Genomic DNA, 20,024 nt, shown 5'->3' with positions numbered 1-20,024 from the left:
TAATGTTTTTCGGGTTTCCCGCCATTACCTAGGGCTGGGCTGCGACGCCGGGCTGTGAGCGGGCGGGGGCGGCCCCTGGCTGATACTTGAGAAGTGCATCGGAGCCGGTATTGCGTCCGGACCCTCCATTTTAGCCTATAGTCAAAATAACAGACACAAAATAACGAATTAATATTTCATATTTCAGGTGCACGGCGTAGGGCGCGTTCGATTTTCGATTTTTTCCCCGGCTGGGCAACGTTGGCTACGTTGGCTATGGCTATGGTGTTCGGTGCGATGTTTACCGTACGCTCGATGAATTTCTGTTGGACAGGTGTCGGATGCAACATAGTTGCGAGGGCATGTTATGCAAATAAAAAAGGAACGAGACGATTTTTAATTCTATCGTCGTGTTGGGTATCAAACTGTAGAATGTAATATCGGTTTTTGAGGATTAAATCGTAGATAGTATAGCAGTTTCGTGTCTGCTATTTGCTACATTTATTGTTTAGGTGCAAAAATGATCAACAAGTGTATGTAAAAATTGGGCTACAAAAGTACTTTGATTTTGTATTTCTTATATTTTTTAATAAATACATCGTTCGGGATAAAATGGGATAATGATAGGAAAGGAAAGTTTATTTTAAGTTAAATATACTAAACCGCCATATTTGCTATTGCACCGTGCGAGGCCGGGGCGAGTCCCGAAAAAAATAAACATAGTAAATAAAAATCTTTTTAGTTTAAATATATAAAACATTTTAAACACATTCAAATTTTAAATTTTATACTACAAAAAAAATATACTGGCCTTTTTGATCACTTTCTCCATATCAATGTGTGGCTCGTTTGTTGTTTGGCCGCTGTCCCAAGAGCCGCTTGAATTTTGAGTGCTAGTCTCGGATAGTGGAGGCTATATAAAATATAAAAAAATAGTTATATATATTTCATTTTAAGTACTCAGTTATAACATCTAGTTACGACAAAGGCGATACAGTATTCGATTACACAAAATACATATTTTCTTTTTGCATCTCATCTAATATAATATGGCGTATTTCAACATGCAGGTGAATTTTTAAAGTGTGCAGAGTTATATGTACAAACTTAGATTAGTTATCTGTATTGATGACACTGTCTGCCGTCGTACGCAGCTTGCTGTCGTTTTATTTTCCGCTCAGCGCATTCACACTTTGAATAGAGCGAAGCTTTAATTGTGAGCAAAATCGGCTTTACCATTTTTGCATTGCTCACATTCATCAACGGAACCGCACTTGAAAAATTCACACTGAAAATTTTGAAATGGTAAACATCAATTACGCACTGTAGCGGACGATATACGATCATCGCATTGCCGGATCAGCGTTGAACTTGTGCTTGGCTCCTTCTCCACAGCTGACTGCCAACATGATATGGTGCAAATCAAGTTTGAGTTTTAATCCTGAAACCGTGTTGATTCACCGACACACGCGATAATGTCAGTCACTTACCGGCGGCGGTGGGATTTGCGGCGGCGGTGTCGGCGTGAAGTCGGTCGGTGTCGGCGTGTTGGCGGCCGACATGGCCTTGCGCTTCTTGGTCTGTTTGGTCTCGACCGCATCGGTGTTGGTAATGACCGACTCTGGGTAGGAGGTCGGCTTCGACGTCGCCACTTGCACCACCGATGTCGCAGAGGAAGCGCTAACAAACGTTGTGTTTGGTACATTTAGATTTTTTTTTCAGTTCACGAGGGAATTGGGTTTAACAAATAAATAGGAATATGGTTAAATTTTTGTATTGTATTATCATTCAAATCAGTTTATGCAAAATTGGGATAAGTTGTGAATTTAAGCGGTGTATAAAATGTATTTGCAGACTTGACTGAAAATTACACTTCCCACGTCCGCGTCTGTACATAACATTAATTGAATTAGAATTAATAGTTATGACAATATTAAATAAGGATTAACATAATCAAAAGTATAATAATTTATACATAGGATCTAACACCTTCCTATTCCTAAAGATCCAAACAGACTATATACCTTGTGGGCGGCGGGGTGATAGTAGCCGCAGTTGCAGCCGTCGCTGTCGCGGACGCAACCGAGCTGATCACTCCGACCGGCTCCACCGGCTTCGCAGTTGGCGACGCGGCAGGCGCCGGCACCTTCGTACCGCCTGGTGTCGTACTACCCGAGGCTGAGAAACGTGCAGGCATTTGTTACCCCTCCTTTGATGTACGAGATTATAAGAACCCCCATTTAAGAAGCTATTAGGAAACCTTAGGAAACTAAGGCACCGTTGGAAAACGCGAGGGACTTTGTAACTCCTCTTTTGTGTTGTTTGCGTATCTGTGTTCAATGCCACGTGCTAGGGGGATGCTAATTGTAACTTTTCCTTTTTGTAATGTTTTATCCCCGCTTTTAAAAAATAACGAACGCAATCGTGTATTTGTGTGTATATACAATATACATAGATAGTATGAGTGAATTTCTGCATTTAATAATGACCAAAATATGTATGATGATGAATTGAGGAAATAAATTAACCTTTAGTTTGCTCCTGCACAGGTTCTGGAGTGCGCTGAGGCGACGGAGCAGGGGTACTGGTCTTGCTCTTCGCACCGACTTCTAAACACAGAGAATATCCCATTATTGCAAAAAATCAATCCAAAAAACCACATCAATGTAATTCCCTAGTTACGTACCTTTTTGCCCCTGAATATCAGTGGTGTGCTGGGGCGAAGGGGCCGGGGTGTTGGTCTTGCTGCCGCCTCCCATCTCGCCGGTAGAAGAGCCTCGGCGGTTCGGAGATGGCTTCTTCTTGTCTAATTGCCGATGGACCCCAACAGGAAACAATTTTAAGATTTAAAAAAATGATATTCAAAATACGAAGAAAATTATTATGAATACGTCGGAAATAAGTATCTTATTCAGTTGTTTAATTAGAAGCTTAGCTCTCTTTGATAAAGGCTTCGCCGAATTAATGATTGAATGAATGACTGTAGCCATTAGGGACAAAATGAATAAAAAATATATATTGGTAAATTTTTAAGGTTTCATGGAAATTTTTTTCCCGATTTTTCCTACATTTATATTAAAACTGTTTTGTACCAATTAAAATAAAGTAATAATCCTATTAAATGGATAAGCCCTCAACGTTTAAAATTTGATGAACTGTAACTAATTTTCCTAATCTTCAGAGACGGTTCTATAATTACATCGAAAGATTGCGAAAGTCAAATCAGATTAATAATACAATAACATTTCTCCAATGATGTATCTAAAAGTCAAGATGAACATGCAATAACTAAAATATTTCTGAACATATTCATATTTTCATCTTATGACACAAAAGCAACCCTCGCGTATTCTGAGTTTACAATTTCATAACCTGATATTCAATGTCGCGGTCAGAGTGATTGAATTTTCTGTAAAAAATTGCTTCGGTATTAATTTTAAAAATCATTCAAGGTATGTTGTGCATTATGTATTGTGCACTCATGTGTAATAAGTAATAACTTTATATTCAAATGTAAGGTCGGTCTTGTGATGTGGAAAGTATTATTTTGTGACTTTTTAATAAATTGTACATATTCTGTTCAAAGATTAAAATTTTATCTCTTTTCGTATATAAAGATTTTATTTCTTTAGAAAATAAGTTAGCTTTCTTTAGACACGAGAACTTTTGAATTTATTTTATAAAATCGGAACGATGATCGACAATTATTATTTATCTCGTTTAATTAATAGCACCATAGTTTTCAATCATACGTTACTCTCATTTATCATTTCATATCATAAACCACAAAAATCTTTGAATCTTTCATTTATAACGAACGTACGCTTTGCGTTAAATTACGGGGATATTTCTAATGATTACAGTAACCAATAATCCGCTTATTAATAAGGCTCTAGTTTCCGTTCGCGTGGACTACAACTTTTTATTTACTGCCTCTTCGCAAATCCTACCTATGATTTTTTATGCATATTTTTGTCAACTGTTTCCAAAAACTTATTTAAACTACGTAAATCTTGAGCTAAGTAATAAGAGAAAACATATTTTGTTTTTGTCTGTATGTTTGTAATTTTTTACACAAAAGCGATTACAAAAATTCACCAACGTTAAGTTACATTTTCGTGAGTATTATATGTTATATTTTGTTACGTGCGTTTACATCCCGGGTGAGCCCCGGCGGACCCGGGGCGAGCGTCTAGCATGTATGGATAATTAGACGCAGTACAATAATGAGTACTGACGTAGTATACTTAGGTAAGGTATCTACATTTAGTATAAGAACCGATTCTGGGATTTCACAGCAATTAGCTTTTTAAATTTTTAGATTTAGAGCAAATAAATATATTGTATCATACATTTCAGTTACTTGTTCTCTGTATTTCATTAAGAAAGTACAAGTATTTTATGAGTAAAAATTATAAGACAAAATAAACTAGAAACTGAAACATCACCATCACAAATTCAAAAATTTTAATATTTGATTAATCTATCCACATTATATTAATTTTATAAAATCACTTCGATTTTCGCATCGATTCTAAAAGTCACTAGCGAGAAGAATCGCAACAAATTCGATAGTTTTTTTTTTTTACATTTATCACTACTTACATAGTATTAAAGTCGCTTTCTCTGTCCCTATGTCCCTTTGTATGCTTAAATCTTTAAAACTACGCAACGGATTTTGATGCGGTTTTTTTGAATAGATAGAGTGGTTCAAGAGGAAGGTTTTAGTACCTATATAATTTATTCGGTTTTAGACCAAGCGGGCGGAGCCGCGGGCGGTCTTGTCTAAAATAAAACGCGATTTTATTTTTTGTTAGTTAGGAGAAATTAGGCAGAAGTAATTTCAATCAACATCGTAAAATCTCTATTTCGGCACGACTGTAGTGTAAAGTGTTTGCAAAGTCCAAAATAATTTAACAATATTTTAAACGTGAAAAAGCATAAGTTTTCGCAGTGACGTCAATCATTATTCTTGAAGGTAGGTCTTCAAGTCACTTAAAAAATAATTACTACATTCATAAAATTGTTTTCTCATTTATGTTCCGGTACAAAGGTAATTAAATCAAATACTAATTATGAAACTATTTCTATTATGAAAATTTGAAAATATAAAAGGCATTTTACTAATAACATTTAAATAACAGAAGTATCTACCCTCTAGTTTATATAAATATGTTGGTTTACAATGATTTAAAAAAAACATGCGTTTACCAAAATATAAAAAAGAACCATCATATTTTCACGCCAGTATAGGTTGTTAATAAAACACTGACTCAGCGACTAAATTTCGATAGAATCTTTTTCGTTTTCAAAATATCAAAGTTTGTGTTAAATTGTCCGCTCAGAGAAATTAATATTTGAAAAATATTCTTATATTAATAGCCAAGTTCATAGCAATGTACAAATTTCTATTCTCTAAAATTTTAAAATCTTAATAAAAACAAAATCTTTTCATATTTATACCTTTAAGTCAAGATTTTAATTTAAAATACCGATAAAATACCCTTAAACTTTATTTATAGCAGGATAGTTCTTAGAAAACCTTTTAATAAAAAATCTTATTTTTTTTTGTTTTAATTAAAAAATCAGATCAGATTCGTGGTCGAATATATTAAACGGAATGAACTGCAGAAATAATCAGGTTAGTTTCAAATGGCCAAATTATTGTAAAATTAATAAATAAAATATTTGTGTTTTTTTTATTTTTTATGACACGTTTTATTTGCAGCTACTTTCAATTAAATTAATTACTCTTGGTATCAGAAGTAACATTCTAATTGTTATTTTATTAATTTTTAATTTCAGCAGCATTCATATTGATTTATATTTTACAATTCGAAAATTGGGTTGAAAAAATGCACTAAAATGGGCATATGCAGTTGCAAGGCTCTATTTAGGATATTATTCGCCATCGACGTTCTACTTTAATTTTTATGAATTTCGCAAAAGCATGTTTAATTTAACTAAATTTTAAAAAATAATAATCATGTTCTTATCATTTTAATTCGCAATATTAATAGCAAGTATTAAAAATGTTACCTTAATATCCGAAAGATATTTTAAAGTTGGATCGACATTCGCGACCGAAAGCTCGCGGTTCGCGACTCGAAGTAGGATTAAGGTTCAACACTAGATCCAGCTCAGTGTTTGAAGGGCCCGACTAGAATGTTTAGGATTCAGCTACGATCTGTTTTGTGAGTAAGGGAGGGGCGAATAGAGAGATCAGGCGTGTTCAGAGGGCGATAGAGGAGGGGCTCGTTGCTCCCTTGTATACGCCCTTAATTATCGCTACTCATGTTTGATTTTACGCGATTAATTTGAAATTTAAGATGCGGCGATTATTCAATTGTTAGCTTTAATAAAATTGTTAGCCTTCAACGTCCTCGGACAATGCTTAATGGATTCAGACCAGTTCCGAGTTAATCTGTTTTTACGTAATCCTTTTATATTCGTTATTCGATATATAAATAATTCGTACACATTGCTTGCTACAATTTTTAACTGGAAAAACGTTATTTTAAATATACTTTTCACGCAATAATTACATGGGATACTAAATCAGAAATCGTAAAGAGCAATCAATTATTATATTGTGTACGCAAATTTAGCGAAAATAGTATTGTACGCGAGAGTATTATAACCCTCCGCAGGTTGAGAGAGGGACAGTAGTGAATTTGTATTTTATAATGCAATACTTTTGCGTCTCATCCCTAATGAGACGAATCAGATGTAGCGAAGGGATTGATCGCAAAAGCGAGCTTTACTTTCCGGCGCGTGTGTGATTCGATACCGGGACTAATTATGCCGTTCATACAAACAACCTAATTACTGGAAATACGGTGCATTTACCTGTATTTGTTACGTTTGAATACGTTTAACGAGAGTATTTCATTACAATAATATAAAGATTTGTGATATATTTATATAGCGTTACAGTCTATTTTTGATTTATTAGTTTACGGTGTTACATTTGTTAGTTCTTTCTTTCTAAAAAATAAAATAATATATATGGAATAGGTATAGTATATTATCGCACGGTAAACGGAGTCGGCGTCCTGTTCGTCCTATTTTCCAGAGTACTTTTACATGATTACATATATATGTACTCTTGCCACTCTATAAATGAATCAAACATTTTTCAGGATTTACTCTATAAGTAGTCAAAATCGTCATATTAAATTAACCGATCCTCATTCTGCTTTCAGAATTTGTATCTCATATTTTGGAAAATATTATATTTTTAATTTGTTTAATATCAAAGATGGTTACCTATTGAAATAAATAAATAAATAATTTATTTTTTAATCAAAGGTTATTTACACACTTTTATGTTCTACTGTTCATAAAATAACAGAATTCTGCACTGATTGAATATTGATATACTCAGGAAAGACTGAAAGAAAATGCGTAAAATCAAATTGTCGGTAGTAAATTAAAATGTCTAAATATGTTCGCACCTTCGAAAACACTACACCTCCCTATTTTCAAAATGTATTCACCCGTTCTTAACTTTCCTCTTCTAGTCTAGATTCATATAGAGCTTTATTGTACAGTACTCCCAAACTAATAATGCGCATAGAAAAATTCGTCACTGTTCGGCAACTGTCATATTCTAAATTTCATATTCATATTCCCCGAGCCTCCGAAGACGGTATGTATATAGAGTGGTTAAATGTATTTTCTTGATGCATAGTTTATTGGAATTATGAGTTTTATTGTGATTTTAGGGTAAAAGAGATAAGTAACGAAATTTGTTTCGATAATTCAATGTAAGTTAATAGCGAGGATAAGCCACACGACTGCGGATATATATTTGATGTATTGATTTACTTGGAAAATTCTATACTTAGAACTATTAACGTGTCTTACTGAAGCTGGCGTAATGATGGATGTATGGAAGGTTAAAATAAGACAAAGTTTATATTTAAAAAATGATTTTTAAACACTGGTTTACAGTACTCCAAAATTAATAATGCGCATGCAGATCAGAACTTTCATTATGCTCTTATTAATTTTCACTTTCCCCACTGCTATCTGCTACCTGTGTAAATAATCATTTTATTGGAAAATTCAACTTTGAAACAAAACTAAGAAGGGTATGTAACAACAACAACTCTATATAATTCCATACAGAGATAATACGTGCGGTCACCACCAATATATAAAGACGACTGACGGATTATTGAATTTTTTGACTGACAGGCTACCGCCACCTACCGCTCGAATTGTTTTCGATTGTGTATGACTCTGAATTGAATCCTATTTCTTTCGAACAAGGTGCAAGATGCAAGTGCATTGTGTAGGACACTTACGATTCAATGATTCGGGGTGATTCGTGTGTTTCTAGAAATACGATAATTAGCGAAGATCTGCATGCGCATTATTAATTTTGGAGTACTGTAATTCTATACACTATAAATATAATAAATCTGTAGAAGGGTCAATTCTATACATTGAAAATATTGAAAAAAATAATTGCAGGGGGTGATACTGGATCGATACCAAACCCAAATATGTGATTAAAGAAATTTTTGTCTGTCTGTCTGTCTGACTGTATGTGAAGACATCACGTGAAAACTAACGGTTCGATTTCGATGAAACTTGGTATAATTATACCTTAATATCCTGGGCGTAAAATAGGATACTTTTTATCCTCTAAAAATACGTAGAAAAAAAATAAGCTTAATTTTTCAGTTTTATCCATAGACGTTGTTCTGTAGAACCGCGAACATACGTTGCGTATTATTATAGGCCTAGGCGTATTTGGGTCCAATTGATATTTATAAGATGTCATTGTCAGAGTTACTCAAAATGGAGAAATAAACCATTCACGCGAAGACCGACATCCGCGCGGACGAAGTCGCGGGCGGAAGCTAGTTCTATACATAAAACTAATTATATCTACCTTATAACTTGACTATTTATTTTAAGCGTTTAAGATAGACGAAGTCGAGACTATATGTATATTATAAAATAATAATATTATAAAGATGAAAGGTTTGTAATTATGTATATGTATGTATGTATGGTTTTCACGCATAAACTACTGGACCGATTTCAAAAATTATTTCACCATTAGAAAGCTGCATATTCACTGAGCAACATAGGCTAGGTTATATCCCGGAAATCCCACGGGAACGGGAAGGCGAATCTATAATATAAAAATGAATCGCAAAATGTGTTGGTAAGCGCATAACCCGAGAACAAACTGAACCGATTTCGTTAATTCTTTTTTTATTACATTTCTTGAAGTACGAGGATGGTTCTTATGGAGAGAAAACGTAAAAATGTACCACGGGCGAAGCCGGGGCGGACCGCTAGTATATTATAAAATGATTTCTAATATAAACATATTTAACTAAACCAACACAATTTTAATGAAGGAATGTTCAATTAAAAAAAAGAGAGAAGTACCAAATTCAATTAATCTCACTCCAAGTATCTGATTACACAAATCTGTTCTATAAACAAGTTTACAGCTGAAAACTAAGAAGGAAACCTACATTGATAACACAAACTCAATTATAAATGAAAATGAAATAAAATTTGGGAAATCCGAGTTTACATCAATTTTAATAAAATATAGCTTATGTCCAAATGAGGCATAATAATTAACTTAAAGCAATTATATACGTCTAAAAACTTTAGTAATCATTATAAAAAATCAACTAATCATCCAGGCATTGTGTAATGAGAAAAATCACACAAACGAAAAGAGTAAACAATGAATGTGATTTTAGCGCTAGTTATAGTTCCTGTACATTTCACGCATTTAATGGGCATTCCCCTTAAGCAAGTATACATGTTGCACAAGCAAAAACTAATTCATAGACATAACATCTGACACGAGGCATTTTGCGCAAAGTTCAATGCTCCAGCTTCCACCTACATCGTTGCTCCCACTAGCCTAAATCAAACACATAATATAACAAATAATTATGAGAAACAATAAATAAAATCACTCACCCTGTGACTGGGAGGAGTGCGAGGGAGTTTTGCCGGAGCCCGGTGTCCCCTTGTTAGAGGCCGACGTTGAGTGGGATGTTTTCCGTCCGGGCTGCAAATAAAAATAACATTAGAATTATGTACAGTATTAATTTTTCTCACTACAACCCAGTTACTAAGAATCGTGTGACCCGGTTTCATAAAACAAGACCATAGCACATGTGGGTAGTTGGAAACTACACTATTTTATATAGAAGCGACACTCCTCATCCCCGCACGTTCGAACGACCTCGAAAAGCTTCAAATTAAACTGATAAATAATTAATTAATTCGATTTTATTTTTTATTCCAATAGGCTTCACGCACACAGTTGCCCCAGTAGGTACTCTAGTTACACCTATTAAGTGTGTATAAAACGAAAATCAGCTATTTGTATGGAATTTGAAGGCATTTCATCAATATCGGGGGTGCTACGATTAATTATACTCCATATAATTCTACTAATGCTCATACAACTTTGACAGGTAAATCGACATACCCCTTTCGACTTGGCGGTGTGCGTGGGAGTGCCGCTACCAGTGGCCATAGGCGAAGCGTCGCCCTCTTTCTCGCCGCTCGAGTCGCTCGACTGGCTGTCGTGCGACACCGGCTTGTACGGCGGTATGGTCTTCACATTACCGCCCTTTTTCTGCACATTCAACATCCCGTGAACGACGCGAATGTATATAATATACAGGGTGGAATTTTGTTATGCAACCTGAAGGGAAGTACTTTGAATACTGTCGATAGTCAATTTTACTTAAAGGAAACATTTCATTACCAAATTCCATACTATACTATTATATATTGCAATGAACTTAACCGGTTAAGATATTGGACGCAATTTTAAAATGGGGGCTTTGTGATGATGATTAATTTGGATTGGCTGTTAAATTAATAAAATACTACATATAATGATAATAAATGATAGCTTTCCGTCAGAGGCTTTGACCGCATAGTTAAAAGTTTTTCACCGCAGTAAAACAGTCTAATATGTCTCTCTCTAGGGTAAATACGGGATATATGCCACAGTTGGATACGGGATATATTTTCTAAAAATCTAACTACGCAAAATCGCTACACAAAGTTAATTGTCTAAAAAAGACCGCTCGTGTGCCCCTCATCAAATTCCCCGCAGACCAATACACTGGATGGATGGGTTTCAATTGTGCGTGTGACTATCTCCGAGATAATCGCGATGAAAGCTTCAAAATTTCGAACATAAGATTTTTCCGTTACATATATTTTTAATGGAGTAATATATTTTATCCTATTTGTTATTTTGTATTCTGTGCGGTTAAAAAATAAAAGGACATTTATAATATATAGCATCTTTCCCGCATATTATGCTATTGTGATATAATTCTTATTGTCTCAAAATAATAAACTTGCAATTGCTTTAAATTACCACTTACAAATAATCCGATCACAAATTGTATGGATGACCATTTTTTTTGGTTTGGTTTGGTCTTGCTCTTTAATTAATACTGCTTTAGCGTACAAATATACAGAACCTTCAGTGTCTTGAGTCCGACACGCATTTGTGCCATTTTTTAATTTAAATTTCTAGAAACTTTTCATGAAAAGCGTAAAGTAGTAGTTCAACAATTAGGGTCTATACTCTATAGGTACTATCCCGGATTTACCCTATATACATATCTTAATATAGAAGAAAATCTTAAGAAATAAATACGCATTCATAATATTAGTAAAGATAATAGATATCCATCATTCACGTCGTTGTTCATGTAAAAAAAATGGAAGTTCTTAAACATTTTCGTTACATTGTTATATCACCGCAGTATTTGAGCACTAATTGAATACTTTCAACGTAAAGATTAAGTATTGACTAAGATTTCGCAAACCTTTACTTTTACCCGCTGTTAACATCATAGTGGGGAAATAAACTATATGTTAGAATCATAATTTTATAACAAAAAACTTGAAATGGAACTGGACAAAATTGAAAGGGCACTAATGGGACGAACAATACACTAACCGAAAGGCATTTAGCTTTCAAATAAAAAAGAAATCATCAAAATCGTTTAACGCTGTCCAAAGTTATGAGGTATCCTTTTTAAGCGCATGAACCTACGCGTACATCTAAATCGAATTTCTTACACACGTTTTATTTTATCCCCATAAATGAACTTATTCGATTCTTAGAATTATTCAAATATTAATTTAATAAAATGTATTAGATAATGTATCAAATTAAATAGACTAATTGTTTGACTAATGACTAATAAATAAGATGAGAAACTGTTACAATTTAATATGCAGATACCATTTTGCCAGTAACAAGAAACAGGATATTATTTATATACCACAAGTGAAGCTGCGAAACGATCTCAATTTTATTTAATGATATTCTGTATAAAAATTGCAAATTCAAAACAGTAAGCTATCAACAACTAGAAAAATCTAAATGATCAAACTGTTTTCTCGTCAACTGAAACAGAAATAATCCAAATTTTAATGCGCCACGGAAGGTACCAACTTTCAATAACAAAAATAATCATCAAAATCTGTTCACCCAGTCGAAGCTTTTGTCGCTGCGGTAACAAATACAAAATTATACAGTCGAATTCGAAGTCAGTTGCAACATTGGACTCCACAAGAACGAAAATACAAAAAAAAATCCAATTAAAACATGACAATAGAATTGAAACAAAAGAATTCAATGAAGACAAAACAATACAATTAAAACAAAAATATGAAGAAAACCAAAACATTAAAAAAAAGGAGCCAAAGAAGGAAGCTACTCAGCCGAAGTTGCAACACAAATTTTCAGTGGCCAGAGCTACAAATTTATGTATATGTATTTATACATGATAAAATAATTAAAATAATACATGACATGTATGGAAGGATGATGATGCAGACGAATAAAAATATATTAAACTCCTGTAATAAATATAGTTCATACTTATATTTAAAATTATTTATTGATTTGAAGTTTAACCATCATAAATCTAATAAAATTCAAACTCTTATAAAATTTTATAATAATCAAAATTAATATATTCAATATGAACTCACCAGTTTGCTGTAATGATGCTGGCAATATCCGCAGTACTTCACGTTGTCCAGATAGTTACCAGCCTCCTCGCACAAGAGACCGAGCGCCTGGGCGCAAGTCACGTGGAACTGCTGGCGACATCCTGAGGAAGACACATTAAATGAGTACAAATAAAGTAATACAATAAAAATAATAATAAAAAATCTTTATGGACAAAAGATTTTACATTTCGATATATTGAAGTCTCTGACTCCCAAACTAGGTAAAAACCTGTATGTCAGGAGTCAGCGCCCTCTTCCAAGTATTCAAGAAATGCGAATAAGAAAAAAAAATACAATTAATACAGTTAAGATAACTAAACAGTATGCTTAAACTCATGTTATTATTGTCAGCAATCCTTGATAAGAATATAAAATTGAGTATATAATGGAGTTGCTTATACAAACATAGAGGTAAAACTCTTAAGAGTGTTAAATAGTTGTACATATTAAGTATGTTCCCTTGAGTTCTATATGAATCTCTTATATAGCATTTTGCAGGATAATCAATGGAATGCCACAATAAGGCATAAACACAACAATCTAATTTCATGTATGTACTTCAACCATTTCATGAGACATAAGCTCTTTTTAAATTAAGTAATAAAAAATATGTTATGTAGATCTTAACCCAAGTTCAATATTTTAAAGAAAAGCTATTAATAGAATAAGGTTTTCGGCAATGACCTCTTCTTTTCTTACTATATGACAATACCATACAAATTTCAAATCTGATTTGAGGATTGCTTGCTAACAACATTGTAGTGGTTTTATCAGCATCTATTTCAATTATGTTTTTCAATGTACAATAGGGTATATTATTATTTAAATTTTATTAGATAATGTCTAAATCCAGACTTCCACAGACCACAATCATAACATATTTATATACATGCTCGTGAAACCTACTTATAGTAGAGCCATTTTAATAGGCAACATTTGACAGTTCAACAAAATTCAACAACGTAACCTAGTAACGACGACATAGAATAACATGATATTTCGTTTTGTTAGAACTGCACATTTGCTTAACTTTTTTCAATTATGATTACATATTTATAATAATAATGACCGATACAAGTAATTTTAAGATTTCATTTTACTGATAAACCATACTAAACATAATAAATAATTTCTGAATTGAAGAACTGACGTCGCTACAATTTTGTGTCAATAAACCTTTTTTCTTTTTAAATACCAGAGACGTTACTCTAAAAATCGAAATCTGACATCTAGAATCGAATGCATTGATTACTTGTGAATAAAAATCATCATAAATTAATAAATTCGATTGACAAATGTTTCAAATCCGTATCGATTAATTCACTTTAATCGATGTTTTTAAGCAGGTTACCTCTCTTCGAAGATAAAATTGATAGACGTCAAATGTTGCCTATTAAATTGGCTCGACTATAAAATGGTACTTAAACCAGAATAACTTGCGATAATTTGATAAATTAATTAAAGATGTAATCTATGCTAGAAAACTGACAATATTCTATCAGCAAACGGACTGCCTAAGAACCAATGTCCTATAAAATCAATTATAAACTTGCACTTACCAGATTTGTTGCACTGCATGCAAGCACCAGCATTGGCGCGATGCGTTTTGCCCAAATCTTGACAGATGTAGCAAGTCTAGGCGCAATATAAAAGAAAAATGTTTAGAACAATAAAAATTATATTATATACAAAATATTATGTAATTTTCCCAATGTATGACTCTTGTATCCTTATTTATTTAAATGGTATACAATAGCACCAATTTTATATCCCAAAAATGAAAATATTTGAGATTATTCTCAGTTTAAAAAAAAATACATGTAAAATATAATATATTACCTTGTTATACCGTTCTGGGGGTATAAGTCGCAACACAATTGGCTCCATAGATGTTACATTGCCAAATCTCACTTCGGGTATGTACAGAGCGCAAACAACATGAGCCCATCCACCGGTGTCTGTCCTCTTCAGAGCACCCGACTTCGATGGACAAAGCTCACATCTCTGTGAACAAAAAACAATTTAAAACTGTCACCATTTTGTGTCTGAACATAAAAAAAAACATTAGAGAATTCTGAAACATCTCTCTACTATTTAGATTACAATGTACTTTTCTATATTCCTTATTCTTATAAGGAAATTCTACTGATCTCTTTTTTAATATTTAATTTGTATCAAATGGATTACTTGTTGTATAAAAAAATCAGGTCATGCAAAGCTTGCTTGTAGAATATATTATGTTCAGTAATAAGAAAACAATGCACCACAAAGGAAAGGAAAATATAGGTAAAGAATATATAATTTTGAATAACTTACGACTTTGCCTTTAGTCTCGGGACTCTCACACTTCCTGCAGAACCAGGGTCCTGTGGGAACTGCAATTATCCCATAGCAGGCTGAAAAAGGAATACATATTTTAACAAAGCAATCAGAATGTCATTACAATGATAAATGTTTCATATTTTCTCTATAAAGATTAGTAAAATGTTCTAAAGACATATTTTAACTACCTTGATGGACTGCAACCGTGCACCCATTTCCGTCACAATAGACTAGCGGGTTGTCAGGCCAACCACGCTCGTCAGAGCATACGCAGCATCCTCCTACCATCTCCTTCATATTGAATTCAGCATTATTACTTCAAAACCTGTAAATGACTTGTTTTATCAAGGAAGCAAAATTCCTCTAAGCTAATATCAATAAAATTATAATGATCTTAGCAATCATTGATGGAAAGATAAAGCAATTATAACACACAATATTTAAATTCCATCTACTTCAATTAAAAGTGCAAATTAATAAGAACCCAACCATGAGATATAGTTTTAATGTGAAAAGCAAATGTAAATGAGAAAAAAAATTTAGACACAAAATGAATGAATCCAAGATATTATTTTTCAATGAATGAAATATTACCACTTCAAATTGTCTTTTGTTTATTGCATATAATAAGCAAACCATACAAATACAATGTGAGAGTTTAACGCTGTATACGATGTAACGGTTAACGCATTATATAAAGCTGTATTAATTAAATATTATAATACGTGAGAATCAGAACATGACATGACGAATCAGAACAGAGACACAGAAGCTGTAATGCATAATTGCAGTCTGCATTTAACAAATAACCACAGCAGTTAATAATTACTATTTTAAAATCAAAATACATGTTCATTTACTATATAAACAATAAACACAATTAGCAAAGATATTATAGTTAAAGGTACAAACCTTAAAAAAAATATATTAAGCAAACTAATAGAGCACTTGGGGAGTTGTGACAATAAATATTTAACTTATTTATGCACTAAATGATTTAAATTATAAAACACGAAGAAGAAATTCAATAATTGGAAGAGTTTTAAGATAAATGCAATATGAGATAATATCTCCACAGCTATGCTAAGCAGAATGTATGTATGACATTTAACCTTGTTTACTCCATATCATAAAATCAATATAGGTAAAAATAGGTCACAGGATCACATCTGCGCAGTTAATATCGGGGGAAAATGATATATATACGAAGCAAATGCAATAGGACTACATGTATAGTAAACATAAAGTAAATGTACATTGTTAGCGGTTTTGTAGGAAAGGATTATTATCGTGATTAAATGGACTTACGCTTATGTATAAAGAGGATTAAAGGGTACCTATTCCTTATAAGATATTAGCACGGTCGATAAAAGCGTCAACTCAATGCGCATACAATTTGAAGTGGTCCGAATGTAAAATGAACCGTGTACAATGAGAATGAAGATACATCTTTCATCAAATCATTGCATATTTACCACGAGAAAATAATATCCGTTCATTGTTGTAGTATAAATTATCCAGGTATCTTTATTCATTCATCTTTTTCCAATTTCGTATAAGCATAACACCTCACCTGCGCGGAGCGGTAACGTAAAAAACGAAGTCAATACACTAAACTGAAAGCCATTGATGAAATAAAATAAAATCGGAATTATAATCACATAAATCAATAATTTATATTTGGTATCTTATTGTTTAAAACAACAAACAAGTCATAACTGATTGCTCCACTAACAAGCCATGTTGAATTTAATGATTGACTGCATTCACATTGTTTTGTTGGTGCGTTGCGCAGAAGCGTTTACAGATCCTGGGTTGTCTATAGGTATAGACTACAGCTTGACTATAGGTCTACCAGAATCTGATGGCATATTTATAATTAAGAAATAAAAGATTTTCATATGGCAATGTTATTTGACAACTATCAAATTGGTTGTCAAATTATTTGTCTTCTTTGGAATTAATGAATAATTTTTAGGATTTTGTCTAAAAAATCTTCGAAAATGTCGAAAAAGCCGCTGCGATCACAAGCAAGAGATGTTATTTATAATGTGTATGGAAAAACATTCGATGAAGAAGGGTCAAACACATCACAATTTTCAATTTTGAATATTTTATTGGTAAATTGGACTTACCCGTTTTGATACTTAAAATTAAAAATATTATAAGTAGGTAACTATAATATTGTTTGTTGATTACAACATAATTTTATGAAAACTTATTACAAGAGTTTCCAATACGGATATTCGTCAAGTCCAAGCTGTCCAATTAAATTTGATATTGTGTGTATCTGTTAATACTTACGAAAATAAACATAGTTTTTATTTATTTTATAAAAAAATTATTAGCATTTTCTAGTTTTGATCTGCATTATCATTACATCCATATTTTTACATGACATAATGATAATGAATATACAAATATAGGTATGTGTAAATAATATGTAATATGTATTACATAGATAAAAGTAATATGTATATTAAACATGTAAGTATGTACCTACATAATATTAAGTGGATATCTCATTATTAAGTACAGTATTGTGCACTTATGTAATGTGACTAATGATGTTGAGGACAAAATAAAAAATAAGCAGTATCAAGATCGTTCAGTCCATTTTCCCTAGGGTTGCACACTCAAAATTTTGATTTCCCTAATTGCCATCAGATTCTGGTTTACCTATACAGCCGCAAATAATATTTAAGTTCAAAATATAAAGAAAAAACATAATATTTTTTTAAATAGCTTAAAAATAAATTGTTAAATAATAGAATCATTTTATATTTTTATATATACAAAATTATAAAAGCAATGTCAGCATCGTAAATGCTCAGAATGTTGCCAGATCCTAAAATCAAATAGGTGGTTTGGGTGGTACCAGTTTCTCAGTCTACGGTGGTACCAAGGTGGTACCAACATTTAAAACAAAAGCAAGATAAAAAATAGTTCATAGATAAAATAAATATGAAATTTTATGTTACTATCTTCTTAAATAATAATTATTCTAGCTAATTGTTTATAGGTAAACCAGAATCTGATGGCAATTAGGGAAATCAAAATTTTGAGTGTGCAACCCTAGTTAAAATGGACTGAACGATCTTGATACTGCTTATTTTTTAGTTTATATCATTAGTCACATTACATAAGTGGACAATACTGTACTTAAGGTGATTGCTACGATCTGTTCCCAGCCAATGTCCCGCTAGATGGCGCTGAATTCTACATTTCTAGTTTATTTGAGTTTTTGCGTAATTGGAAAAGATTAAGGTCGTAGGAATAGTCATGGCGATTACTGAATATTATATTTTATTTAAATATGTCATATCATTGCCTTAAAATCCACCCAATTCGGTAAAACCATGCGTTTTAACATCTGTCATTGCATACAGGGTCGTTTACACACACAGACGTATACAAAAATGATAAAGATTGAACTCTAGATGGCGTGAATGTAAAACAAGTTTGGCGTGTATGTATTTGAGTAGTTAGTAGCATATTATATTCTGAATTTCTGATCCATGCCTATTCACTCAAAACTACCTAATAACACTAATGATTTGTAACAGTAAATTATTTCAATAGGTAGGTATTTGAACATTTCCCAACAAGACGTAAGAATAATTATTCGTAGGTAGGTATACAAGATACAATAACAAATCTAATACACTATTTATTATTTTATTATTTACTAGCGGTCCGCCCCGGCTTCGCCCGTGGTACATGTTTACGTTTTCTCTCCATAAGAAGTAAGAACCATCCTCGTACTTCAAGGAATATAATAAAAAAAGAATTATCGAAATCGGTTCAGCCGTTCTCGAGTTATGCGCTTACCAACACATTTTGCGATTCATTTTTATATTAGACTAGCGGTCCGCCCCGGCTTCGCCCGTGGTACATGTTTACGTTTTCTCTACATAAGAACCATCCTCGTACTTCAAGGAATATAATAAAAAAAGAATTATCGAAATCGGTTCAGCCGTTCTCGAGTTATGCGCTTACCAACACATTTTGCGATTCATTTATATATATATAAGATTATGTGAAAATAACCAGGAAGGTGAAAAACATATTTACGAAAACATAGTAACATATGGCTGTCGCTACAATAATTATATTTCAATTTTATCTTTTTATACCTAGTAGAACTGGCCGACGAATAAAAAAAATCGTATTAGAATACAATATATAAACGGAACAAAAAAAGGATTGTAACTGAATTAGGTAGGTATGTTTGTTTCTGGGCGCACCGTTTTCGACGACGCGACGCGACGCGCGACGTAAGCGTATAGGTATAGGTACCTACTTTGCTAAAACAAACTAATAAAATTGTGTGTCTGTCTGAAAATTCGGAAAAGCATATTTTGCAAGTTTGTGATTACTTTGATAGTTTACCGATTTATAATAATTGTAATTGTAATTGTATAATATATAATTTGCAATGTGGTGAAATTTCATAAAAATCACGGGCCAATTTTTTGTTTTGAATCCCACCGAAAATATAATTGCGTTATTAGAATAATTAATTACTATACCTACCCACGATCAATTATTACAATATAGTCTCAAATGCATACTAGAGAAATATTGCAATTTGATTCAATTAAAATGCATAGCATACAAAAATAAATTCACAACACAAGAAATTCCGCGCGCAAATCATAGCGCGTGTCAATGAA

General features: G+C 32.7%; 1 protein-coding gene across 6 annotated transcripts in view; it reads right to left on the bottom strand.

Annotated features, from left to right (window-relative positions):
- The window catches only part of LOC123705151 (protein AF-10), a 37,995-nt gene extending 20,887 nt beyond the window's left edge, over positions 1–17,108 (bottom strand). For 4 of the 6 annotated variants that reach the window (XM_045653806.1, XM_045653804.1, XM_045653807.1 and 1 more), the window contains exons 1-14: positions 16,824–17,108; positions 15,537–15,673; positions 15,343–15,422; positions 14,866–15,030; positions 14,586–14,661; positions 13,006–13,127; positions 10,463–10,612; positions 9,946–10,036; positions 2,666–2,785; positions 2,508–2,588; positions 2,004–2,157; positions 1,470–1,659; positions 791–892; positions 29–135 (exon numbers count right to left, since the gene is read on the bottom strand). In XM_045653806.1, the coding sequence (XP_045509762.1) occupies positions 29–135; positions 791–892; positions 1,470–1,659; positions 2,004–2,157; positions 2,508–2,588; positions 2,666–2,785; positions 9,946–10,036; positions 10,463–10,612; positions 13,006–13,127; positions 14,586–14,661; positions 14,866–15,030; positions 15,343–15,422; positions 15,537–15,645 (1,547 nt within the window). In that variant the 5' untranslated portion in view covers positions 15,646–15,673; positions 16,824–17,108. The remainder of the gene's footprint in view (positions 1–28; positions 136–790; positions 893–1,469; positions 1,660–2,003; positions 2,158–2,507; positions 2,589–2,665; positions 2,786–9,945; positions 10,037–10,462; positions 10,613–13,005; positions 13,128–14,585; positions 14,662–14,865; positions 15,031–15,342; positions 15,423–15,536; positions 15,674–16,823) is intronic. The other 2 variants (XM_045653805.1, XM_045653809.1) reach the window with 2 other exon arrangements.
- Positions 17,109–20,024: the final 2,916 nt, after the last annotated feature.

The sequence above is a fragment of the Colias croceus genome, chromosome Z, assembly GCF_905220415.1.
Source record: "Colias croceus chromosome Z, ilColCroc2.1".
In the NCBI taxonomy this organism is placed as follows: Eukaryota; Metazoa; Arthropoda; class Insecta; order Lepidoptera; family Pieridae; genus Colias; species Colias croceus.
This window is presented reverse-complemented; position numbering and strand designations above follow the sequence as displayed.